A 21,869-nucleotide genomic window follows, 5' to 3' on the forward strand; every position below is an offset into this window, starting at 1 on the left:
TTGATATGCTTGAAATAGTACTGAGGGCGTTAGCAGTTACAAATTGACACTTTTTTAGTTATGTTCTTGCATGGATACATAGTTTTTAATCGGAGAGAAGCCGTTTTGTCCCTTGCGCGATGCTGTGGATGCAGTTGAGAGTGCAGAAAACATGGAAGAGAACATTTGTATTGTGATTGTAGCGCCAGACCTATCTGATGGTACTGGTGAGAAGGAAGGCGACAACTGCGGTGCTTTCGTCGTGAACGACGTCTGCTGTTAGTGTAGGTTAGCAAATTTTGCAACAATATTTCGCCAAATGGCTTCACTGCACTAGGATTACTGAGGACATCTTAGCCGCACTCGTGATGTCGGCGTTGCCGTTGACGTGTTTCCTGGGTGCCACTACATGTGTGTTTGGACGCTCATGGAGGATGGTCATGGTTACTACCCGAAAAAATCGGGAAACAGCTGCAACACCGATTTTATCGCGCCCGAGTATCACGGAGATGTCAGCAGTGCACGGCCACTTTGTGACTCGAAAAAGAGTGCTTCAAAAAATTTATACAAGGATGTAGGAGCGCAATGACAACCGTCTTGGCCATTCAAACCCTATGCTCCCAGTGTACTAGATGTAGTACACCATTGTAACTTGAGAACCAATAAATATTTCTCGACAACTTCTTGAGGAAGTGATATCTGTGTCATTCTTTCGTTATTCACAAACTTCGATGAAAATCGCACTGTCAGTTTTGTCATAGGTCATAATGGGTTAAATAGGCACATGCCAGAGCTCCCAAGAAAGAACTTTATTAATCAGCCTCTCGAGTCACACCGGGAGTCTCCCGCAGGTTGTTTTGACCATTAAAGTCCCCGACAATAAGATAAGGTTGAGGGAGTTGATCAATGAGGCCACGGAATTCCGTTTTGCTCGGGCGATTGTTTGGAGGTATGGAAATAGATCAGACGGCAACTAATTTATTTAACAAAATGGATCACGCTGAAACTGCCTTGAGGGGCGTCTGAAGGGGCAAGAGTTGGCAAGTAACAGTTTGTCTGCACTGCTACGGTCACACCGCCGGACGTGGCGGTAGCGTCGTCACGGTCTTTGCGAAAAACTGGCCTATTGCCACAGAAAGTTTGCCTGTGTACGCGTTAAATGAGCGTCTTCAACACACAACAAATATACTTATGCAAAAGATGCTTGACATCGTGGAGGTCACGGAGAAGTCCCCTGACATTCCACTAATATTTACGTCTGCGTAATGAGTGATGTGTGTGTATTATTTGTTTAAGAGCTGTCCGAGAAAAGTAGTGGAAATGTTCGAGCTCTGGCATTGGTCAACTACTCCTACCTAAAGTTGTTTGGGTTGGCTCCTAAACTGTAGTACAAGGGAAACTTGGGCGAGTTGGTGGGAATTAATGTTTAGTAAAATAACAGCACAGCACGGAAAAGGACTCAGACAAAGAAGCAAACGACACTGGCGCTTACTCACAACTGAGTTGTGAGTCAGCGTCAGTGTCGTGTTCTTCTTTGACTGAGCCCTTGTGGGTCTTGCGCTGTTAGTTTCCTAAACATGAATGGCCCTAAACATAGCCTGGTATTATATTCATTGCAACCGCAAACCTTCTGGGGCCTCCACTTTAAACCGAGGCGAATTTTCTGCAATACGCTCTCAGAACGTAGGGGCAGTGTTTTTTATGTCTCATCGCACATCATTCCAGTCATCATGCCACTCATGGAACGTCTCACGCAATTGCCAAGGTGCCCTGGAGATCTTGTACGCAGTTGGGTAACTCCGCTCCATGCTGAGCATCGGCGCCTATTACCTATGGTCCTCCACGGTCGAAAACTGTGTATAACTACTTCTAATGGAATCGGTGATATGTTAACACAAACATTCGTATCGGCAGTGGCTACTATATGTCGCTGCAAAAGTTTAGGAATTTATACCGAACTTACTTACCAGTACCGATACTTTTCCAAGAAACTCTCGCGAGATATACAAATACTCATCATAAGAATATTTATTCGTTGCCCGACATTAATGCTCCCTGTGATGCGTCTAACCTTGAAAGTTTTCCAACAGCAAACGTTCACAATCTTGGAAGTTCACCGTGGCTTTTCGAATGGCATTCTTCAATAAGAAGAATGGCGACCTTGAAGTCACTTGGAGCCGAAATACACAGCTGTTATCCGGGCACTCAAGCGACAACATCCGGGTATCGTTGAGAGAACAAAAAGAGATCATCCGGGCAACCAGTGAACACTTACAAAAATGCGGTCTCTGGCCCCCAACCTTTTGTACAAGACCGCACTACATACGCCAGTTACTGCCCAAACAAGTTACAAAAAATATTGCTTCCGAGTTCTTCCTAATTTTTGTTCACAATATCACGGAAGTTGTAACTTCCAGTACGCTGAAATTTCATTTTTCATTTCCAATAGTGACGTTCAAAAGGCAGATACAGGGCACCATACACTTGATTGTCACCTTTTGGCGCTGAGACATGGTCGCCTGTGCTCTTTTCAACGCCAGCGGTCCGTGAGTTGGCCGCACATTTAAGGCCGACCACTTCTATGCGACACGAATAAAAAGTAGCGACAGACGCTGAGCGGGCTGCACTATTGGAAGAAGAAAAGCGGTTGAAAGCGGCGGCACCCCAGGCAGAGAAAGACGCCATGTGGTAGCCATTTTATACATACATCTACTCTCGATTACGGGAGAGCGAGCAACTTTTTTCTCAATCTAGATCAACTAATGACAATTCGGCATTTGCAAGCAAAGTTTCATAATTAAAAATCAGTATGTAAGCATGCGTCTCTATAGTCTCACAATTTTCTGAAATGTATTTCCACTGTAATGGCTTCTTGAAATTGCCAGAATTATTTGGCTGCGGCATACACACCAACGGTGGGAGTAGCTGATGCTATAAAAAAACAGCCACTGTTGAGGAGAGTAATATCAGTGCTTCCTAGGTTCATGTACGGCTTTCACGCGAAGAGCGACTTGCGATTGCTTTGACAGAATGCCATGATCCTAAATTGGAGTGTTTTTGCCTAGTTCTACAGTAAATAGTGATATAATGAAGTCTCGAATAAATATCCGTGTTAGTATAACCATGGTAACAACAGCTGGCACGGTTTTTGTTGCATTCAAGTTTCTGAAAGAAAAACCAGTAAGCACTTAAACTCAAGATGGCAAACTTAGGTTGTTGCTTTAGCTTTAGTGCGTCTATTCACAGAACCATACACTGCGACCTTTCACCATATCCGTTCACAGGAATCCTTCCTACATTTACATAAACAACATGTATTTTAATAATAGTAATTGTACAACTAATACAAAATTTTCGTCTAGCATATAAGAGAAAAATTGTGTTTATAGCTCTTGCGCACGTAATCACTTGAATGACAGCATTTTTACCATGCTACAATATGGTTGCAGTGGTGTCACTAGGGCAGCGGAATAGGGTGCGGAGCACTATCTCTGGACCTATTTACGCTCGAGCCACACGCACCACCAACCGCCTGCCGCACGCGTGCGGTGGTACGAAAAATGCTCATGTCGCACACTGGTATGCAAATTTCGATTTACACTGTGTCCGCACATGCAGTGTAAACCGAAATTTCAGCACCAGTGTGCGACATGTTCCATTTTTCGTACCACCGCCTGCCGCACGCGTGCGGCAGGCGAGTGGTGCGGCGTGCTACTGGAGCGTAAATCGCCCTTAAGGGTTTGCAGCCCGCTTAGCGGCGGCTGTGCTCCAGTCGCCACTCGAGACTTTGTATATTCTCTGCGGATTCGTAGCGGAATGCAATCAATGATTGATTCATTGATTGAATCAGCTTATTCAGCTTATTCAGCTTCAGTTTATTCGCCGTGGCAGCTGAATAAGCTGAAGCAGAGTAGTGGTGGCCGAACAGCGGGTTTGGCGTAACCCTGCAAGCACTTATACACATGGCGCGATACTTAATGACGCGAGTAGCGCCACATGAGAAGCAACAAGCACGCGTGGCTTGGAGTTGTTGTTCTTTATACGATCGTTATAAATTAAAAACACTTCGCTGGGCTGGTCATGATCAACATAAGCACCTGGGGTAACATACATAACAAATTGAAGAAAGTGTCCAACTTTCGGAATAGAGCAAGGTTGACCGTCAAATGTATCATCTCTTTCAATTTGGTGAACCTTGCACATACACCTCCACAGTTGCGTTTCCGTATTCAGAGTTTGTTTGAAGGACATGAAGCTGGAAGTTCAATTCGTTACTAAATCCTTAGTAACTGGCGGCTCCATTCCAAAAAGGTGTGGATCGCGCCCATTTATTGTGTGGTAATCTACTCACCGTAATTAGTGACGTCTGGGTGATCGATGTGTGAATGTAGTTTATCAGTTGTTTCGTGGTATAGGTGTCATAAATCTTGGAAGCTATGGGACATGCATTGAAGCACTGGCTCCCATGTATTTAACTCCTACCAAAGTATACCAAGCAAAATGTTCATGCAGCTGTGGTAATCAGTGCTGCATTCAATGCCTGAAATTGCAGAAAACGCAAAATTCAGCAATGAAGTCGGAAACAAACTGCAATTTAAACTAATTGTAGAGTATAAAAGATGCAAATGAATGCCTAATTAAAAGCAGAAATAAATGCCAATTAAAGTAACAATAGTAGCCTTGCTCCTATTGGTCCAAGAAAGAGAAATGGGGGGAGGTGGGTGAACCGCCGAGCAGCCGACCCGGGTGCCTGGATACCGAGTGCCGCCTATGTATCGGCGAGCATTTCAAGCCCTCGAAGCAAACTGCGCTGCCAATATTGCATTATGTCGGTTTGGTGGCTGATATGAGCGGGGGCGTCAGTTTAAATACGTCACCTCAGCGACTCTTTCCACAGCGCCCATATTTATCGCGCGTGTGGTATCTTTCCCATAGGAATTACGGCAGAAAGTGCAAGCATATCTCTATACTACGTATCACGCGGTGTGCGCAATTGCTCGGTATATAAAAGGCGCGACTAAAAGCAAGCAGTCACCGATAGCTGAGAGAATCGATCAGTAACTCAAGATGAAATATTGTATTCTCCTTGCATTTTTTGGAGCTGCATTGGGTAAGTCATTTTTGAAATATGAAGACTATTATTGGGGCTTATAAAACGTTCACAATGTTTAGAGTGGTCGACCGCCTACAAGGGATCATTCCGCTTGACTTCCTATGAAATTCTGGCGTATACAAAGAGATTGGCGACTGGTGCGGCCATTAATAAATTACGTCATGGTTTACTAAGAAAACGCGGCAATCGCCACGCGCGATATACGACATCACAAGCACCCTAAACTGAAGATTTACCTGTTCGCCAATCATTATATATTCACACACGGGAGCCGTACCTCCGGTAGGAAAACAAGACTGGTATTTCTAAGCGATGCTGCGGCAATCGCAACGCCTGAAGACAGCATTGTAGAGAATCACAAGATTTTCTGACTTGATGTGTCGCCCATTCTATTACACGAAAAAGTTACTCGGGGGGTTGTGAAAACTTCTTTGAAACCGCCGTTTCATTTGTCATTGTGCGCGGTATCTTGCTACTGAAGGCTCGTGATTTTTTTTTTTTTGCTCCTTTCCCTTGCAGTCGAAACGAAAACGTCCCTATTCGGCGTGCGATGACTCGACCTATTCTGCGAACTCCTAAACCTCAGCATATGTCGTAGAGGCAAATACACTTAAGAATATGTTGACGCATGCGTATATATATATATATATATATATATATATATATATATATATATATGTGTGTGTGACGCGAGCAGGAGGTTGCGGACGTAGAACTCCATGGTCAGCCCGAACACTGTCTTTTTATTCTTCGTCTTCCTCTGCTTCCATGCACGGACCATCTGTGCACCGTTACACGTATATATATATATATATATATATATATATATATAGAGAGAGAGAGAGAGAGAGAGAGAAATTCAGAGGAATAGCAAGTCAAGAAACATGGTGCTTCTTCACGCAATTGTCGAGAAAGAGATTACTTAGAATCACTGTCTTTCAATTTCAAACATTCTGCTTGAAACACGATACGCTGTTTTTGGACATATTATTAGGCAATTCAGTTCAATTAATCATTAATTCCAAAATATATCATAACGCAAGCAGCATGGATGCGTCTGCTGGCGAGGTGGCAGCAGAGGGTGGCTTCAGTGAAATGTTTCGCTTTTTAAATCCAGCAGCTTGCTTTCAAACCTCTGGATACATTTTACAAGGTTTATGACGCTGCGTCCGAGAACATTTCTGTAAAACCGTGCAATTTTCCTTTAAAGATTTGATGACTGTACAAGGGTTTACGATTTTGCAAGGAGCCTTGCGTCGACTTAAAACACTAACTTCAATGCTTCGTTCGCTATTTCATTCTGCAACTGGCAGCACTTAAATAGCGAATTCTTTGCTTAAAGCGTTGGTCCTGGCTTGTTAAATGTCAAAAACACGGCACAAGTCTGCCTTCTAGTTCCATAAGACATAATGGCTTCAATACACTATAGCTTAGCAGAAAACAGCTTGTCTGGCATCTAAATATACCAGGTGTCAGGTTTTTAAATACACCAGGTGGCACATAGAACAATTCTAGTTCTTGAGCTGGTCTAGTCAAAGAGGCGGACATTACTTGCACGAAACAAAAACGAAATGCATTGTAGCAGATTGCCTATTTCATGTTCCTTTCAAGGCATAGCTGTTAAACAAGGATCCATCAACAAAGCATGCAGTGCATTGTTGATGGGATGATGCATGATCCATCATCAATGCATTGAAATGCATTGTCGAGGGATCGTTGTTTAGCGGTTAGGTCTTTAAAGGAACATTTCTACGGTGTATTACGCTACACAGGCATGCCCGAAGAGGCGGAATAGAACATCGTTAACAATTTCCCGCATGCAAGCCAGCGCGTGACGATGTTTGGTTCACTTTCCGAACGCCGAGGTTTTACCATTGGTCCAACCTCATCCACCGTCGTTGTACGACGACTGCCACACAACTGGCGGTGCACTTGTTCACGCGAGCGTTGTCAGGTGTTTCGTAGCTTACAGGGTGCTGTTACTTGTATCCAGCAGGAGTTAAGTGCGGCGTCTCTCCAAGATGTCACACCCGTCTATATACTTTGAACACCGTCCGTGTAGTCCAAGCACAAAGCTAAAGCTTGCTGATGCTGTCAATGCTTCACTCTTTCTGCCAAACTGCCAGTTTTCTGAAAAACGTAAATCAATAAAGTTGTCCGACAGCCGGATTCGAACACAGGAGAACTAGCACAAAAGTCCGATACTGTAATCATTGCGTCATAGACGCGTTCCCCCACAGCGGCATGTCTCATTATCCGATGGTACTTTTCCTACGTAATACCTCGAATTTTTAAGAATAATTAGCAAGTCATCATACGTAAGATAATTGTGCTCAGTCATACATAGTGCAATCCAAAAATGTGCGCCGATCCCGAGAATACTTAAGTAGAAAAAAATTCCAACGCGACCGGTCACTCCTCCTACTTCTCTAATGCAAGCGTTGACGCGATAGAGTGTCGGGCACAGTGACTCCGCCTTTACTTTACCCCCAAATTGCTAAGGAAGTACTTGCCCTTGATTAACCTCAACTAGAAGTTGAATCTTGATCGACTTCAACTGGAAGTTGAATCTTTTTGCAACTTCATTTTAGGAATTTGCACTTTCTTCCCGCTTCTATGTCCACTGTCAACACAAAAAGGTGGGCTATCTTTAAAAGGGTTCTAGACTAACAGTGTCTGCTAAGGAAAAGTGAGTTCTTTATTGCCTGGCTGCAACATTGCGATGGAAACATGTGCCATAAAGTCAGTAATTATTACATAATTACTGAATCACTGAATCAAAGAACTATTTCTTTGACAGTCTTTACTATTTCATTTGTCGAGCAAGTAACGTCCGCCGCTGTCTTAACTACTAGAGAAATGTTGAAACAACGCTATCTGGCATACGCGATTTCCAAAAGAAAGTATCTCCGAAATAAAAAAAACAAAAAAAAGCAAGTGGGTACAAACTAACTCTTCGATGCTTCTGATGAAGAGAAAACATGTTCGGTCTTCGACCGAGGTGTGCTCGCTTGCACTGTAGGCGCTGGTAATTGGTATGCAGTTTGCAAAAAAAAAATGCTTATCACACGCAGCGCAGAGAAACGCCATCTGCAGACTGCCGGTGGACGACGGCATCTGCAAGGCACTCATTCCACGCTTCTACTTCAACGCTGAAACCGGGAAGTGCACCTCGTTCTTCTATGGTGGCTGCGAGGGAAACGAGAACAACTTTGAGACCATCGAGGAGTGCGAAAAGACATGCGCTGGTGAGTGTGCCGTTTATTGTCGTCCATTATTCTGTTTAAAACCGAGTATGCAGCCGCGACACGAGCGTTTTGCCGATGCGTTGTCCACTGCGCACCATCGTAATAATAGTTGAGGATGAATATGGCATTCACGTGAGACTGCATTGGCCTTAGAGATCCCTACCGCCGAGCAACGGCCCACACCTATCGTTGGCAGAGCTGTATGTACCAGTTTCTGCAACTTGCTGTGAGAACCGAGATAAAACTATTTTTTTTTCTCCTGATGCTGTTTAGGGAACGGTCAAGGTTGTGAGAGCAATGAAATTGTTGCAAGGATAAACATTTGCCAATATAGAATGCTACTAAGAGCTAAATTCAAGTTCATGATATAGGGGTACGTGATTCAGATAGACCCCCATTCCTATGAAATGCGTTGCTGAGGAAATAGTAGGTTCGTTGTTTCGGTGCAACATGTGTCTCTTCCATAAGTTGTGCAGTCTATAGACCAAAACATGTAAAATGGTATTACTTTTATGTTCCTCTTTGCGTCTGCTTTTGTCGATGTGCAAGTGGATGAGACTGTCCATAGGTTGTTTGACATTTATGTAACTCGCATGAGTCACTTGTGCCCTGCGATAAATACCGTCAAAGAAAGGAAAAGAAATATTCGCATCACTGTCGTAAATTATACTGCATTTTTGTGATTTTTGTGTTCTCATCTTGATTTTAAGGCTTAAATACATAAGGACGGTAGATGTTAAGGCATGCATATGCTCACAGGCTTCACTCTGGCGTTTCAGTTGTCATACCACTAAACTCTTTGTGCTGTATGTATTTGTCTTTTCAATGAGCCCCAAAATGCCTTACGTTTTGGATTAAAGCATGAGGTTAAACACGGCGTGGTGATTTCGTTACATGGTTATTTTCCTAAACTGTCAATTTTACGGTGTTTATACAAACACCCACATTATTTCCCCACGTAAAATCATGAGAAGGCTTCCGAGGTGGTATTCCTAGGCTCACTGACAAGAAATCTGTTGTGTGTGTGCGATTTTAGCAATGGACTACTTATCTAGGGACAGCCAACTGGCGATTTTCTTGTACTGACACTGCAAGAAGAATGGACACTGACTTTCACTAGAAATTTCGTGAAAGCTCTTTCATTCTATTGGGACAAAAGTGATAGAGGTGAGTTTAAATTAATCTAGAAAAGAAGCTTAACGCACGTCTCTGGAAGCTGAGTTCTCAACTTTTATTTTCTCCAGCACCGCTGGCGTCGCGCTTCTGGCGTACGTGCAGATATATTTAATTTCATTGGCGGATCCTCAGAATACGTAGAAATTCTAAAACCTCACATATCGAACTTTTCGCGCGTATGCATTTGTTTCATTTTGATGGGAAGCAGTACATTTGAAACACGTCATTTCGTTAATATGCAGAACCCAAACGACCTAGCGACTTTGAAGGCGCTGATTTCAAGACCGGCTGCCAGCCGGCGGCCGACAGTGGTTCTTGCAACCAACAGTTGGAGCGCTGGTACTACAATGTCGTCTCGGGAGAGTGTGAAACATTCGTCTACGGAGGCTGCGGCGGCAACGAAAACAATTACGAAAGCGTGTGGGAGTGCGAAATCGCCTGCAAGGCCACGTGTAAGTTTGATGAGCAATGTCAGCTCGTTCTGTGCTCGCTTTTCTGTTTACATTAGTTTTTCAGAACATAAATAGGTAACCGAAGGGCCATGTTCTGTCATTTGAACACACGAGTATTGAACAGGTAATGAGGACCAATTGAATCGAATTTATTAATCAAGAGAAGATACGTACATAGTGTATGATATAAAGGTGGGGCCCTATAACTCTCGTAGGAGTTGTGAAGGGGACCTTATATATATGTTATATGCTGTTTATTTACTCTTATCAATCGTCCCAGTATGGACACCTCTTTTATTTATTTCAATCACTTGCTGCAAGCACTTAGTGGGGCTTAGGCTTTGTAGAATTGGGCGTGGGGAATGATGCGAAAAGAGATGAGTTCTGTTTTAAATGCAGAGGTCGCCTTTTTGGACCTCGTCGGAAAAGCGCCAGCCACCAGGAAAGCAGGCATTTGCACTAAGGTAGCTCAGGACACGTGGAAAAGTAAACAAGTTAACGGAATTAGAGGTAGTTCACATGAAATCTTTCAAATTGATCGCATGAAGAAGAGTAGAATTGGCTAAAAATGTCGGGACCGGCTTATAACTGTTAATATTACAGGGCTTTTAAAATTACCAACCTTCGAACTTGCATATTTCGACCTGCCACAATAGAAAACGTTCTCTACAAGAAATACTACAGAAGAAGCCCATCAACTTCATTGGCACATACAAGTGCTCTATGCTTATAGCATACGCTAAAGAGGATGAAGCCGAAAGCCTACGCACTCAAGAGACATTAATTACATTTATTGATATTCTCATTGGAATGCACTCTAACTTCGTAATACTTGTTTTCCCATGAAAGGTAGAGCGTTCGACACCCACAAACGGTCCTAGGCTCGAGTGTCCTAATTACCTCTTTCTTAATTAACTGTCCCTTAATAACCCTTGCCTTAGGTAACACCAAAGGTCGTGGGTGCGACTCCCACCAAAGGTCATTGGTTCGGGTGCCTTAACGATCTCTGCCTTAATTAGGGTATAGTTAATTAAGGCGCTCGAACCCACAATTTTTTTTTGTGGCTCCATGTGGCATGGTGGCGGTGCCATAACGACGGAAAACAGATTTTTTTACCCATGAGCCATCTGAGGCTTTCGCTTTAATAAAGGAGGACAAAGCATGACGTTAGGAAGTAGTAATTTATTTTGTAAGTGCGAACACTTTAAATGCGATGTACGTCTCGGCAAAGTAATTTGAACGTTTAGTTGCCACTTTGTTGTTTCATCACAGTAGTATTCGCAAGCGGTAGATTAGCACTGTAGGGAGGGAGAAGTTAGTAATAAAATTTCCACAATTGAGCAGATATATCGTAAGTGGTTCTCGGTATGCTTGGGTTCCTCCTCCACAGGAATACCTGCAATCAGGTCTCCAAATTCTCAAAAAGTTCAGTTGCGCGCCTTGAATACATGAAGCATTTGCTCACCCACTTGCACGTGGGCGAGCTTACCTCACTGCCCCAGTGCCTATAAAACATGCGGCTGAGGGCGACTTCGAACATTTGATTTCAAAAGCTGGCAGATCCCACGCCCTGTGGGAATCGATGTTATGCGAAGCAGTGTGCGGGGAGCCTACAAAGGTACCGAAACGACCTTGAGATCACCTAGACGTATATATAGGCGGCTGTTTCATGACCTACGTGACACGCATGTCATGAAATGCATGTCAAGAATCCTCAGGAGTCCCTTTAGCTACGCCTAAGAGACATTAAGGCGAAAGCCTTAGTCATGCTCATGGCTATGACTTCGACCATCAGCATTTAGCCTTTACTTTCACTTAGTACCACATCCGAACCCATTCAAATGGTTTTTGATTGTTAATCTTTTTTCGCTGAGTCTTTGTCATTTTTGCTGAGTCATCATGACTATTACTTCTATCATCATCATTTAGTGTTTCCTACATTTAGTGCCCACGTTCGAACCCATTTCAGTTGTTTCTGAGTGTTAATACTTTTACCTGAGTCAGTGTCTTTTTTGCTGAGTCATGCTCATGACTACGACTTCTACCGCCATCCTGTAGAGTTTCTATCGCTTAGTACCCACTTCCAAATTCATTTCTGTGGTTTTTGAGTGTTAATCTTTTTTCTGTTGACTCATTGTCATTTTTGCTGAGTCGATCTCATGACTATGACTTCTACCACCATTCTTCAGTGCGCAAAGGTACCAGTCTATTCCAGTGGTTTTTGAATGTTAATCTTTATTTCCAATGCCGTTGTCATTTCTGCGGCGTCGTGCTCATGGCTATGACTTCGACCATCATGCTTTAGTGTTTCCTTCACATAGTACCGACGTCCAAACCAATTTCAGTGGTTTTTGAGTGTTAATCTCTTTTTTTCGTTGTGTCGTCATTATAGGTGGCTGTTTCATGACCTACATGACACGCATTTCACCACATTCATGACATGCCCTATCACTTAAGTTCGTCATACACTCTTCTCTTAGTATGCCAATTTTGGTACCTAACAAGGTAAAGAAACAACCATAAGAGCACCAAGACGTAGGCGGCTGTTTCATGCTGCATGACATACATGACCTATCATTTATGTTCTTTATACGCTCTTTTCATACTCTGTCAATTTTGGTAAATACCAAGTTAACGAAACGACCATGAGAGCACCAAGACGTAGGCGGTTAGATAGATAGATACTGTAAAAGTAGCAAATGTTCGGCAAGAAATGCTTTGCATTTAAAAGCACGGATTGCCAATATATTTCACATCCCCCACTCTCATAGCCGAAATATCCCTTTGGGATGTTACAAATAGTCAGTGAACTTTCATGAGTTCTCTTGATACCCCGTGCAACTGAGAATGATTGCCTTAGAATAAACCAAAGCAACGTGTATAGCTCTATGCGGCAGTTGAACATACTGATGTGTCTTGTTTGTAGGAAATGGTATTATTAGCCTTTCTTGTTAATTTTGCTCTCTTCTTGACAATGACGCTTCTAGTAAAGAAGGGATTCTTGCATGAAAGGCAGCCGTACATGTACAATGTATTCAGGCATGATTACATGTGACGTAAAAAAATTTGCAGCTACAGCTCCTCCATCTGCATTCAATTAAACTAGCGTCATAGACAACGCTTTCCTTCGTCGGTTGAGTAGAGTGCTACTTATCGAAGGGTTCAGAGCGAAAATGCTTTGGTACAATCCATTACCGGTGACATATCTCCAGTTTACAGTGAACCTAACCGCCATTGTGAGATTCTATTTGTGTGATTGTGAGATTGTGAGGCCTTTATTGCTTCTTCATATATGTAGCCATTTGTGTGTAATGGATATAAGGGGCAAGCGTGTGTTTAATAAAGAAAAACAAAGCCGCCACATCTCGAAGCGAAAGTCTAGCAGAACCCTTTTTCAAACGAAGCTTGTATCGCCTGACTCTTGCCTTCGGTGTGGCTGTCGTCGTACGCGAAAAACCTTCTCACCCGCAGCTGGCGGCCGGAAACCCTCCTCACCCACAGCTAGCGCGCCGGAAACCCTCCCGCTCCTGCAAGTGACGCGCCGGATCGCGCCACTGTCCCAAGCAATCACAAGCGCTCTCTCTCTCCGGATAAGGGAAAGGAGGGTTCGCTTGCTCCGCGCGCACCGTTTCTCGCCAGTTCAAGGCCAGCTCCATTATTGCTAGGCAGCGCTTGGTCCGCTCCGCCGAAGAGGAGGCAACTTTCAAAAAACGACAGCGGGAGCGGGCCGGTGAACGTGGGCGAGCTCGCCGGGCGAATCGACCGTTTCTCATCCACCAACAACCATGTCTGTCTAATATGTTACAAACGCAAGGGTTGGAGAAGCTTCGCGTGCACCCCTGTTTCCGGTAGGCGAGGGGTTCTACGTTTTTTACAGCGGCGCTGTTAAGCTTTTCATAAGTCCGCTTAGTGCTGACAGAAAACTCGGCCCAGCTGTGCGTCGCGGAGCCACGCAACCTCCTCGCATCACACACGTGCGTAGGGCGGAGTCTCGCCGCGGCAAGCGCGCGCTTCGCCTTCCCTCTCCGCAGCCGAGGAGAAGCAAGTGTTTGCTTAGCATGACGTCACTAATCTGAGCAGCCGGTGCGCCGACAGACGTGTCGCTTCTCGTCTAGTGAACATGCGTGCACAGCTGCCACTAGGCGACCGAAGAAAGGGAAGACACCCGAGGAATCCTTAGTATTAACCTAGCCTAACCATGTATACCCTCGCAAAACTTAGCAAAACCTAGCAACACTTACCAAAAGCCGGAGGTAGCTTCGCTTTGACCCAGCCTTGCACCACTAGTGCAAATTGCCGCATTTTTTTTCTTCTAATAATGGAAGTTCTTTTGTTTCTTCTCTTTACAGGACCAACATCACCGGACGGTCAGTTCAGAAGTTGATGCAACTTGGGGCTTCTGACGCCATCGGCGAAGCCTCTAAATATAGCTCAAAAATAAAATTGTAGTGTTAGGTGACGCGAAAAAAACCATTGTCTGCTTTTCGCTTTTACTTCTCTTTCATTTATCTGTATACCCATTTTTATCAGTGTCGTTACCATCCTTAGCTACTACTATAATTAATTCCCGGTTCATGGCCACTTTTCGGGTTCTCCGTCCTATTTACCGCTCTGTCATGCTAACTACCACAACATTTTTTGAACATCATGATCATTTTATCAATATTTACATTCCTCATGCCATTACCTATCGATATACATATACATGTTATGGGGTTTGTAATGATCTTAACGTGTTATCAACTTTTTCTACATAATTTTACCAATTTCTTGTCTTATTTTTGGCCTTAAAACAGCGTTACCGACACGGGACACAGAAAAGAGAGTGGACACACACAGCGATCAGTTGTAGTTCAGCGTCGTGTGTGTCCACTCTTTTTTCACTGTCCTGTGTCGTTAGTGCTGTGTTTAAGTAACATGAAAAACGCCCAACTCACCCAATTTGCCGTTCTTCTTAATAATTTCACCCAGACAGCAAAATGAGCACTTTTAAGCATTTCGTTGTCTGTTTTTCTACCGGGAAGAGACGACCAGGGGCACCAGAACGCATGCGATAGCGGTGGAGTCGTAGGCTCATAAATGACGGCACCCGTGTTACGCCAGCACACAGGAATCTAAAGATTGTAAAGAGTCACTATTTTGTGAGTAGAGCACGCTCTACTATACACTCCTAGCAAATACCGGCCTAAAACAACGCATATAGGGCGGAAAGTAGATCAAAATTTCGACGCTTATAAGTGGCTCACTGTAAGCGGCCTCGTGCTATGCGGCCTGCATTTAAACGGCCCATATTAGGGCCGCTAGCGTACGTCACGCATAACCCCAAATTTTTATGTGGTATTTCCGATCAAATCTCTCCTGCATACTAAGCGGCTCAAATCTTATGCGGCCCAATGTTTACTTTTTACGAAAAAAATGATTTATGTAATTAACGAGCGGTGCCGTCTAGCGTGGTTTCGCACGCTGTTTCATAGACATTGCATAGAACCACATTATAGGAAATTGACAGCACACAATACAAGCATCGTAACGCACATCACAATAACATGGGAACACTGGGAATCGAACCCGGGTACACCGCGTGAGAACCAAACACGCTTACCACTACTCCACATCACTACGCTGTCGCGGAGGACTCGCACAGCTATTTGTAGACACATTTGTGTTTCTGAGGCTGTCGTTTATGTCGATCGTTCACCGCCGGCGATCGTGAGTGATATACACATAGTTTGTGCAGCTGTTACCGATGCTTAGGTGCTTGGTGACAGTATATGTATTTAAATGAGTATTAGTATATGAATAGTGCTTTCAACAGCTGTCATGTGGGGTGGAAAGGCTAAATGGGGTGGGATTACGGAGCATGGGAGCTGCACGAAAAGAAAAACTGCTTCGCCAGGCAATTGTAGTTCTTTAATATTGTCTCTTTATTCGCTATGATGCGGCTGCAGTCACTGTTTAACCGGGAACTCGGCTTTTTCTGAGAAACTTTCAACCTCGTTCAGAAGGTTCAGTTGAAGCTGATCCGCGCTGTTGCGCTGCCTCGACGGTATAACGACAGTACAGCTCCGATATTCTGAGACGTCGAATACGCGGGCGGGATATTACCGGCTCGTCTAAGTTTGTTGAATCGACAAATATTTCCATTCACCTCCGCTGGCCTCAACAGGCCAGGCAACAGACCTCAACAGCCGAAAGACTGACATATATAGCTTTTGTGAGTATCAAGAAGAATTCTCTCGAACCGATCCTATTATGCTGTTTCGTTGTAGTTAATGATTCAGTGTTTATTTTGAAGCAGCAAGGCGCGTCGGTATCTCCGCCCATGAGCCTACCGTAACAGCATTACAAATATCGGAAGCTTCACTGCCTTGCACACGCTAGCTTGTTTTCACCTCTTCACCTGCCAGGCGCATGCACGCGACGTTGCAACGAGCTACCGTGGCCATACCTGCAGTGCCGTCGAGCTTACAAAGGAACGAAGGGAGGTAAAAAATCGAGGCATCGCTAAAGAATTTATATTATGGGGCTTAGCGTCCCAAAATTGCTGTGGATTAGGAGGGCCGCAATAATAGAGAGCTACGGATTCATCGTGGCCACCTGGAGTTATTTAACGCGCACCGAAAGAATGACACAAGCATTTTTGCGTTTCCGTCGGAATGCGACAGGTGTGGCCGAAATGCTAAGGTCACCTTGTTACTGCAGCGACTATCGTTGAAAGTGAACGAATCAGCTGTGTGAAATTTCCCATAACAAGGTGGGATTTTGCCGACGTATCGAAGTATGCGAAATTTCGCCAGCGTGTCAAAGCTTGCAACAGCTCCATTCCTACCCTTGCAAGTCGACGGATTCGATGCAAAATGAACCTGGAATAACCGCAATTTGCCCATTGTATCCTGCGCTGCATTTGTGTGATCAGCACCACCGCAATGAGCACTCGCTGCTATCTGGAATGCAAGTGAATCCGTGCGCAAGACGAGCCGCATTTATGCACAAACTACTTTCGTTTCTCAAAAAAAAGAAAAAGAAAGCACCGTGCAGACTGCAACAAAGTTCACGCGCTGTATTAAGTGGGCACGCACTATTGTGCTGGGTCCAGCAAAAGAAGTTGTGCCACGAAGTGGTTGCAAGCAGGTGAGATGGACTGCCTGCTAGCACACCTAATTATCTCGAAGGAGAGATCGAATTCGGATTTAGGTGTTGTGTACATTAGTTGAGTGCCACTGCCTTCGTTATATTAACTGTGCCCTATATGCGCAGTTTTTAAAAGCACACGTTTTTCTCCTACAACGTTAAGTGTGCTTTTTGCGGAATGCCCACTTCATCTGTGTACGACATCTGAAAGCATGCTGTACATTATTGCAGACACGTACGTTCATGTAGACACAGAAAAGAGCATATTTTTCAAAGGAGAATGATTTATTTACAATAAAACAAAGGGAAAAGTGTCCACCATAGTTTCACTGTAGGTTTTCAACACAGAATGGGGACTTATATACCAAGCTCTGACAGTAACAAATAAAAGCCACACTGCTACAGGAAATACAAAAGCAGATAGGCAGTGTTAGTGCCTGCAGCTTTTAAAATGGGAAACAAGCATAACGCATTAACTTGCATGTACTTCTGCAGTTGCGAATAACAAGAGTTGGGTCCTCTCAGTTCACCATTTTCTCGTTCATTAAAGAAAGTTTTGTTTATGACCAAAACTACGTAAAATAGCAGATAACTACAAGATGAGAACAGAACACACATATGTACTAAACTTACTAAAAGGTCACATTTTCTATAGATAAGTTATCTAATGAGAAATTTAGACAGCTAAGTGCTCGCAGCTTTAATGAAAAATAGCTATCTATGACTAGCATGAAAAAAAAAAGAATGAAAGCGCTACATGAAAATGTACGAGGTGTGTTCAAAAAGAAACCAAACTTTTGAAATAGCACGCAAACCGGCAGAAAGCAACTCTGCGGCTACTGAACGCATGTTTAGACTGAACGGGTTTAGACAAAAAACTGCCATTTCCGCGTTTCGCTCTCACCATTGGTTGGTGAGCTACAGCCGCCGACGTGTGCACGTGTACAAGCTGTTTGTTGGATTAGTGCCAAAGTAACAATGAAAGAGGTCGAAGAACAACGTGTCTGTGTGAAATTTTGCTACAAACTTGGCAAACTTTCACAGAGACATTTCAATTGCTTAACCAAAGATACGGGGAAAACTGTATGAGCCGCGCTCAGTGCTATGAGTAGTTTAAGCATTTTGAACAAGGCAGAATGTCGGTTGGTGACAATCCAAAGCCTGTACGACCTTCCACATCAACAGATGATGACCATGTCGAGAGACTGCGTGCTGTGATCCGTGGAAATCGCCGTTTAACTCTTCGAGAACTAGCTGACGAAGTGGGCATCAGCATAGGATCATGGCGTCCTATTGCGAATGACAAACTTGAGATGTGTCGTGTCAGTGCTAAATTCGTGCCGCGTTTGTTGACTGTCGATCAGAAACACCTGTGTTGAAATAAGCCAGGAACTGCATGCCACTGGCAATGATAACGAAAACTTCTGTAACATCACAACAGGCCATTAGACGTGGGTTTATGGCTCTGATATTGAAACAAAAAGTTCAGTCGTTGCAGTGGGTGGGCGAACAGTCTTCCCGTTCAAGAAAGCACGCATGAGTCAGCAAAAAAAAATCAAGGTAATGGTGGTGTTTTCTGACTGGAAAGACATAGTCCATCAGGAATTTGTACCACGTGGTCAGATGGTAAACAAGGCTGTCTACCAAGGAACTCTAGCGCGTTTGCGGCATGCTGTGTGGAGTAGGAAGCGTGATTTGTGGGAAACCCAGACTTAATTGTTGCAACATGACAATGAGCTAGTTCACGCGTCGCTCCTTGTCTGGGGCTATCTAGCAAAACATCACTCTGGTGCCCCATCCACCGTACTTTCCAGACCTAGCCCAAGAAGCCTTTTTCCTGTTTCCCGAACTTAAAATCACGTTGAACGGACGTCGTTTCCAACCCGTAAAAGAAATTTCAAGACAATGCGATACGAGACCTACGCGCCATCCCATAAAAAGCTTTCCAGGAGGCTTTGCAAAAATGAATGAGATGGTAGGAACAGTGTATTGCCAGAAGAGGGGGCTGCTTTTATGGGGACATGCATAAAATGTTGTACAATAAGCAATAACAATGTTTAAAGCAAAAGTTTGGTTTCTTTTCGAACATACCTTGTACGTATTTCAATTGAAGAACTCTTTTGGAGCCAAGCAACATGAAAAATGTTTTGTCTTGCGGAGCACACTCTATATACATCCGCAGTCGTTGGTGAAGGCAGAGAGATCCAAGTGAAGTTTTTTTTTTATGCATACATTGCTAACAAGAGAAAAAAAGCATTTTTAAATATGTGTTTCATTTTGACATAATTTCTCAGTCATCAGAAAGACATTAGATATTATTCATATTATTCAAAGTTATTTGTCCTGATGGACTCCTGGGCCTCCTGGTAACAGTCGTACCTTGGAAGGAAAAATAAACCCCACCCAATGTTAGACGATTCCAAATAAATGCTTCACCTTGGCCCTCTTATGGCTATGTTTGTTCAATAGTTGTTCGAGGCCAATATAGTAGTGATCTTGTAAGAAACAGATCTCAATGTTAACCATAAGCTTCTGAGACTGCGAGATAACGATCCGAGGTCTTTATTTGACTGCTCTCATTTTGGTGTGGCTAAAAACCACACTTCAGTGCGCTTTATTGCACCTTGTTGGGGGAGAGAATGCTTGTTCAGACTGTGTTCAACACCCCACCATGCCCTGCTACTTGACATGGGGTTGTTGCTGTAGTGCACGGCATTCCATTGATGTGCACACATTCTCTTCCTTTCTATTTTAAATCTCGGCTCTCCTGTTGCCTTTAATTCCCTTTATATCGCTTCCTCAGCACAGTCACTTGTATTTACGCTGGTTAACGTGCCCGTCTTCCTATCTTTCTACCTCGTTTCTCCAAGAGCATATGTCAGCACTATAAAAACTAGGTTAAATGATTTACTACAGAAAGGTGAACATTCCATCTCACACACTTCACATGTGAATAACTCATAAGAGATGGTGAACATGCAAATGTGTCCACCTTTGAATATACAGCATTTATTTGAAATTTCCCTTGGCATTATTAGCACTAAAGTCCATCCCTAATTAATCTGAATATAATGAGTGCATACACAGTTGTAACAAAGTAATCAAAGCCATGACAATAGACACAAACACATAATGCTCTGGCAAGAACTAAAGGGAGAAACATACGTTCAGTTGCATTCTTCACGTTATGTACAAACACATTTCACATATACTTGGCCTCTTCGAAATCAACTCAATGTGCTTGGGCTTATGGTTTATTCACAGTCATATTTTCCACACATTGTAGGTAATTATCAATTGGCCCATATTGTCAGCTGGCTCTCAGGGGCACTCATTTATGTCCCTTACACTTACTGGCATTCAGTTTGTACTTGCATTTACACTGGCCTAAACTCAGTGCCTTCCACTGTTCTGAATCAGCATAAATTAGTGAGAGGCTCTCGAATATGTGTCTATCTCTACTGATATTACAGCTCGTGTAAGGGCATCAATGTTCTCCGCATGCGAGCAATATTGTAAACAGTTGTATCTTTCTGAGCCCCACACCACTTTTGAGCTGGCAAAATATGAGCTTTTTCTTTGTGTGCTTCATCATAAGCATATATTTCCGCACTGCAATGAACAGCCAATTTTGGCCTGATTTTCGCTTACCGGTGCGGTGGTCCACTCTAACGTTCCAATGGAGAGCCCGGGGTTCTGCTTTCATGGGTGGCGTTCTTATTAGTGTTGACGTCACACTTTATTCCTGTATAGAAATAAATTCAGTTAAGCGAGAATAAAAAGAAAATGCAGAACTTTGATAACTCGAGAAGCATAAACTCATAAGAAATGTTTTATTAAGGCCTATTTTGGGGCTAGTGGGTACTTCATAGTCGCGGATACACACAACATAGCAATCACCACAGAAAAGCAAAATGTCCAACTTGTAATGTTCTTTTGCTTCTTTCATAGTTTTTTTTCAAGCTATGCACTGCAGCGCTTTTATCTCACAACATTATGGAACGACGCAAGTACTGAAAACCAGATTTTCCGTATGCTATAAACTTGAATTGATACAATCGACGTGACATGTCGCGTTGTTGAAAATTGGCCGTTGCATAGAACTTCGCCGCTTCTACAAGTGACGAGTGTACTGCTTATCTCCAAGAGATATGTGGCAAATCCTGCGGCTGGTGCAAACGGTCACTTTGGAGCTGCTGCGTCGTCGGAGTGATTTGATTATGGTCGCATCAGGCAAGCTTAGAGCTAAATTGGGCTTTGAATTTTAGTGAACTACACGCATTAAACAGGAAAGCAGAAATCGACGCAAAAGACCCACTACACCGAGGAAAGTGCGTAACACACCAGGAAACTTTTTTCAAAATAGAACCGTCGTTTCAAACTGCAACTACGAAATGCATGAATTAATCCCGCAAAGCCCACGAAGGAATAAAAAAACACATTTCATGGTTCGAAACGCTACACGCGTTTACCAGCGCCGCTATAAAACGCAAGCCCTAACGAAATTCACGCCATGAAGTTTCACAAATGGACACCTGACTATGCAAGATTATCATACAATTGGGGGAACCTAAACGGAGCTACGCCTGCTGTTATAATTACTTCACACAACCAAAACGTGAGATATTTCAATCACCGATATTCAGTATCTGCGGGCTCATAATAATGCATGTAGAAATAAGCATTTAGTAAGCGTAGCGTATAGGAAAGCAAAAATCGAACTACCAAGGGACACAGGTCGCAGCTCTACAGCACTCACTCCTGGGTCCG

The 21,869-nt window shown here is 43.6% G+C and overlaps 1 protein-coding gene across 1 annotated transcript in view; it reads left to right on the plus strand.

The window, feature by feature from the left end:
• Positions 1–4,937: 4,937 nt before the first annotated feature.
• Positions 4,938–21,869, plus strand: part of LOC119458997 (actinia tenebrosa protease inhibitors-like) — a 23,103-nt gene continuing 6,171 nt past the window's right edge. Inside the window, exons 1-4 of the mRNA XM_049671536.1 lie at positions 4,938–5,089; positions 8,167–8,340; positions 9,759–9,968; positions 18,285–18,421. Coding sequence (XP_049527493.1) covers positions 5,047–5,089; positions 8,167–8,340; positions 9,759–9,968; positions 18,285–18,421 — 564 coding nt within the window. The 5' untranslated portion in view covers positions 4,938–5,046. The remainder of the gene's footprint in view (positions 5,090–8,166; positions 8,341–9,758; positions 9,969–18,284; positions 18,422–21,869) is intronic.

The sequence above is a fragment of the Dermacentor silvarum genome, chromosome 7 (assembly GCF_013339745.2).
Source record: "Dermacentor silvarum isolate Dsil-2018 chromosome 7, BIME_Dsil_1.4, whole genome shotgun sequence".
Lineage (NCBI taxonomy): Eukaryota > Metazoa > Arthropoda > Arachnida > Ixodida > Ixodidae > Dermacentor > Dermacentor silvarum.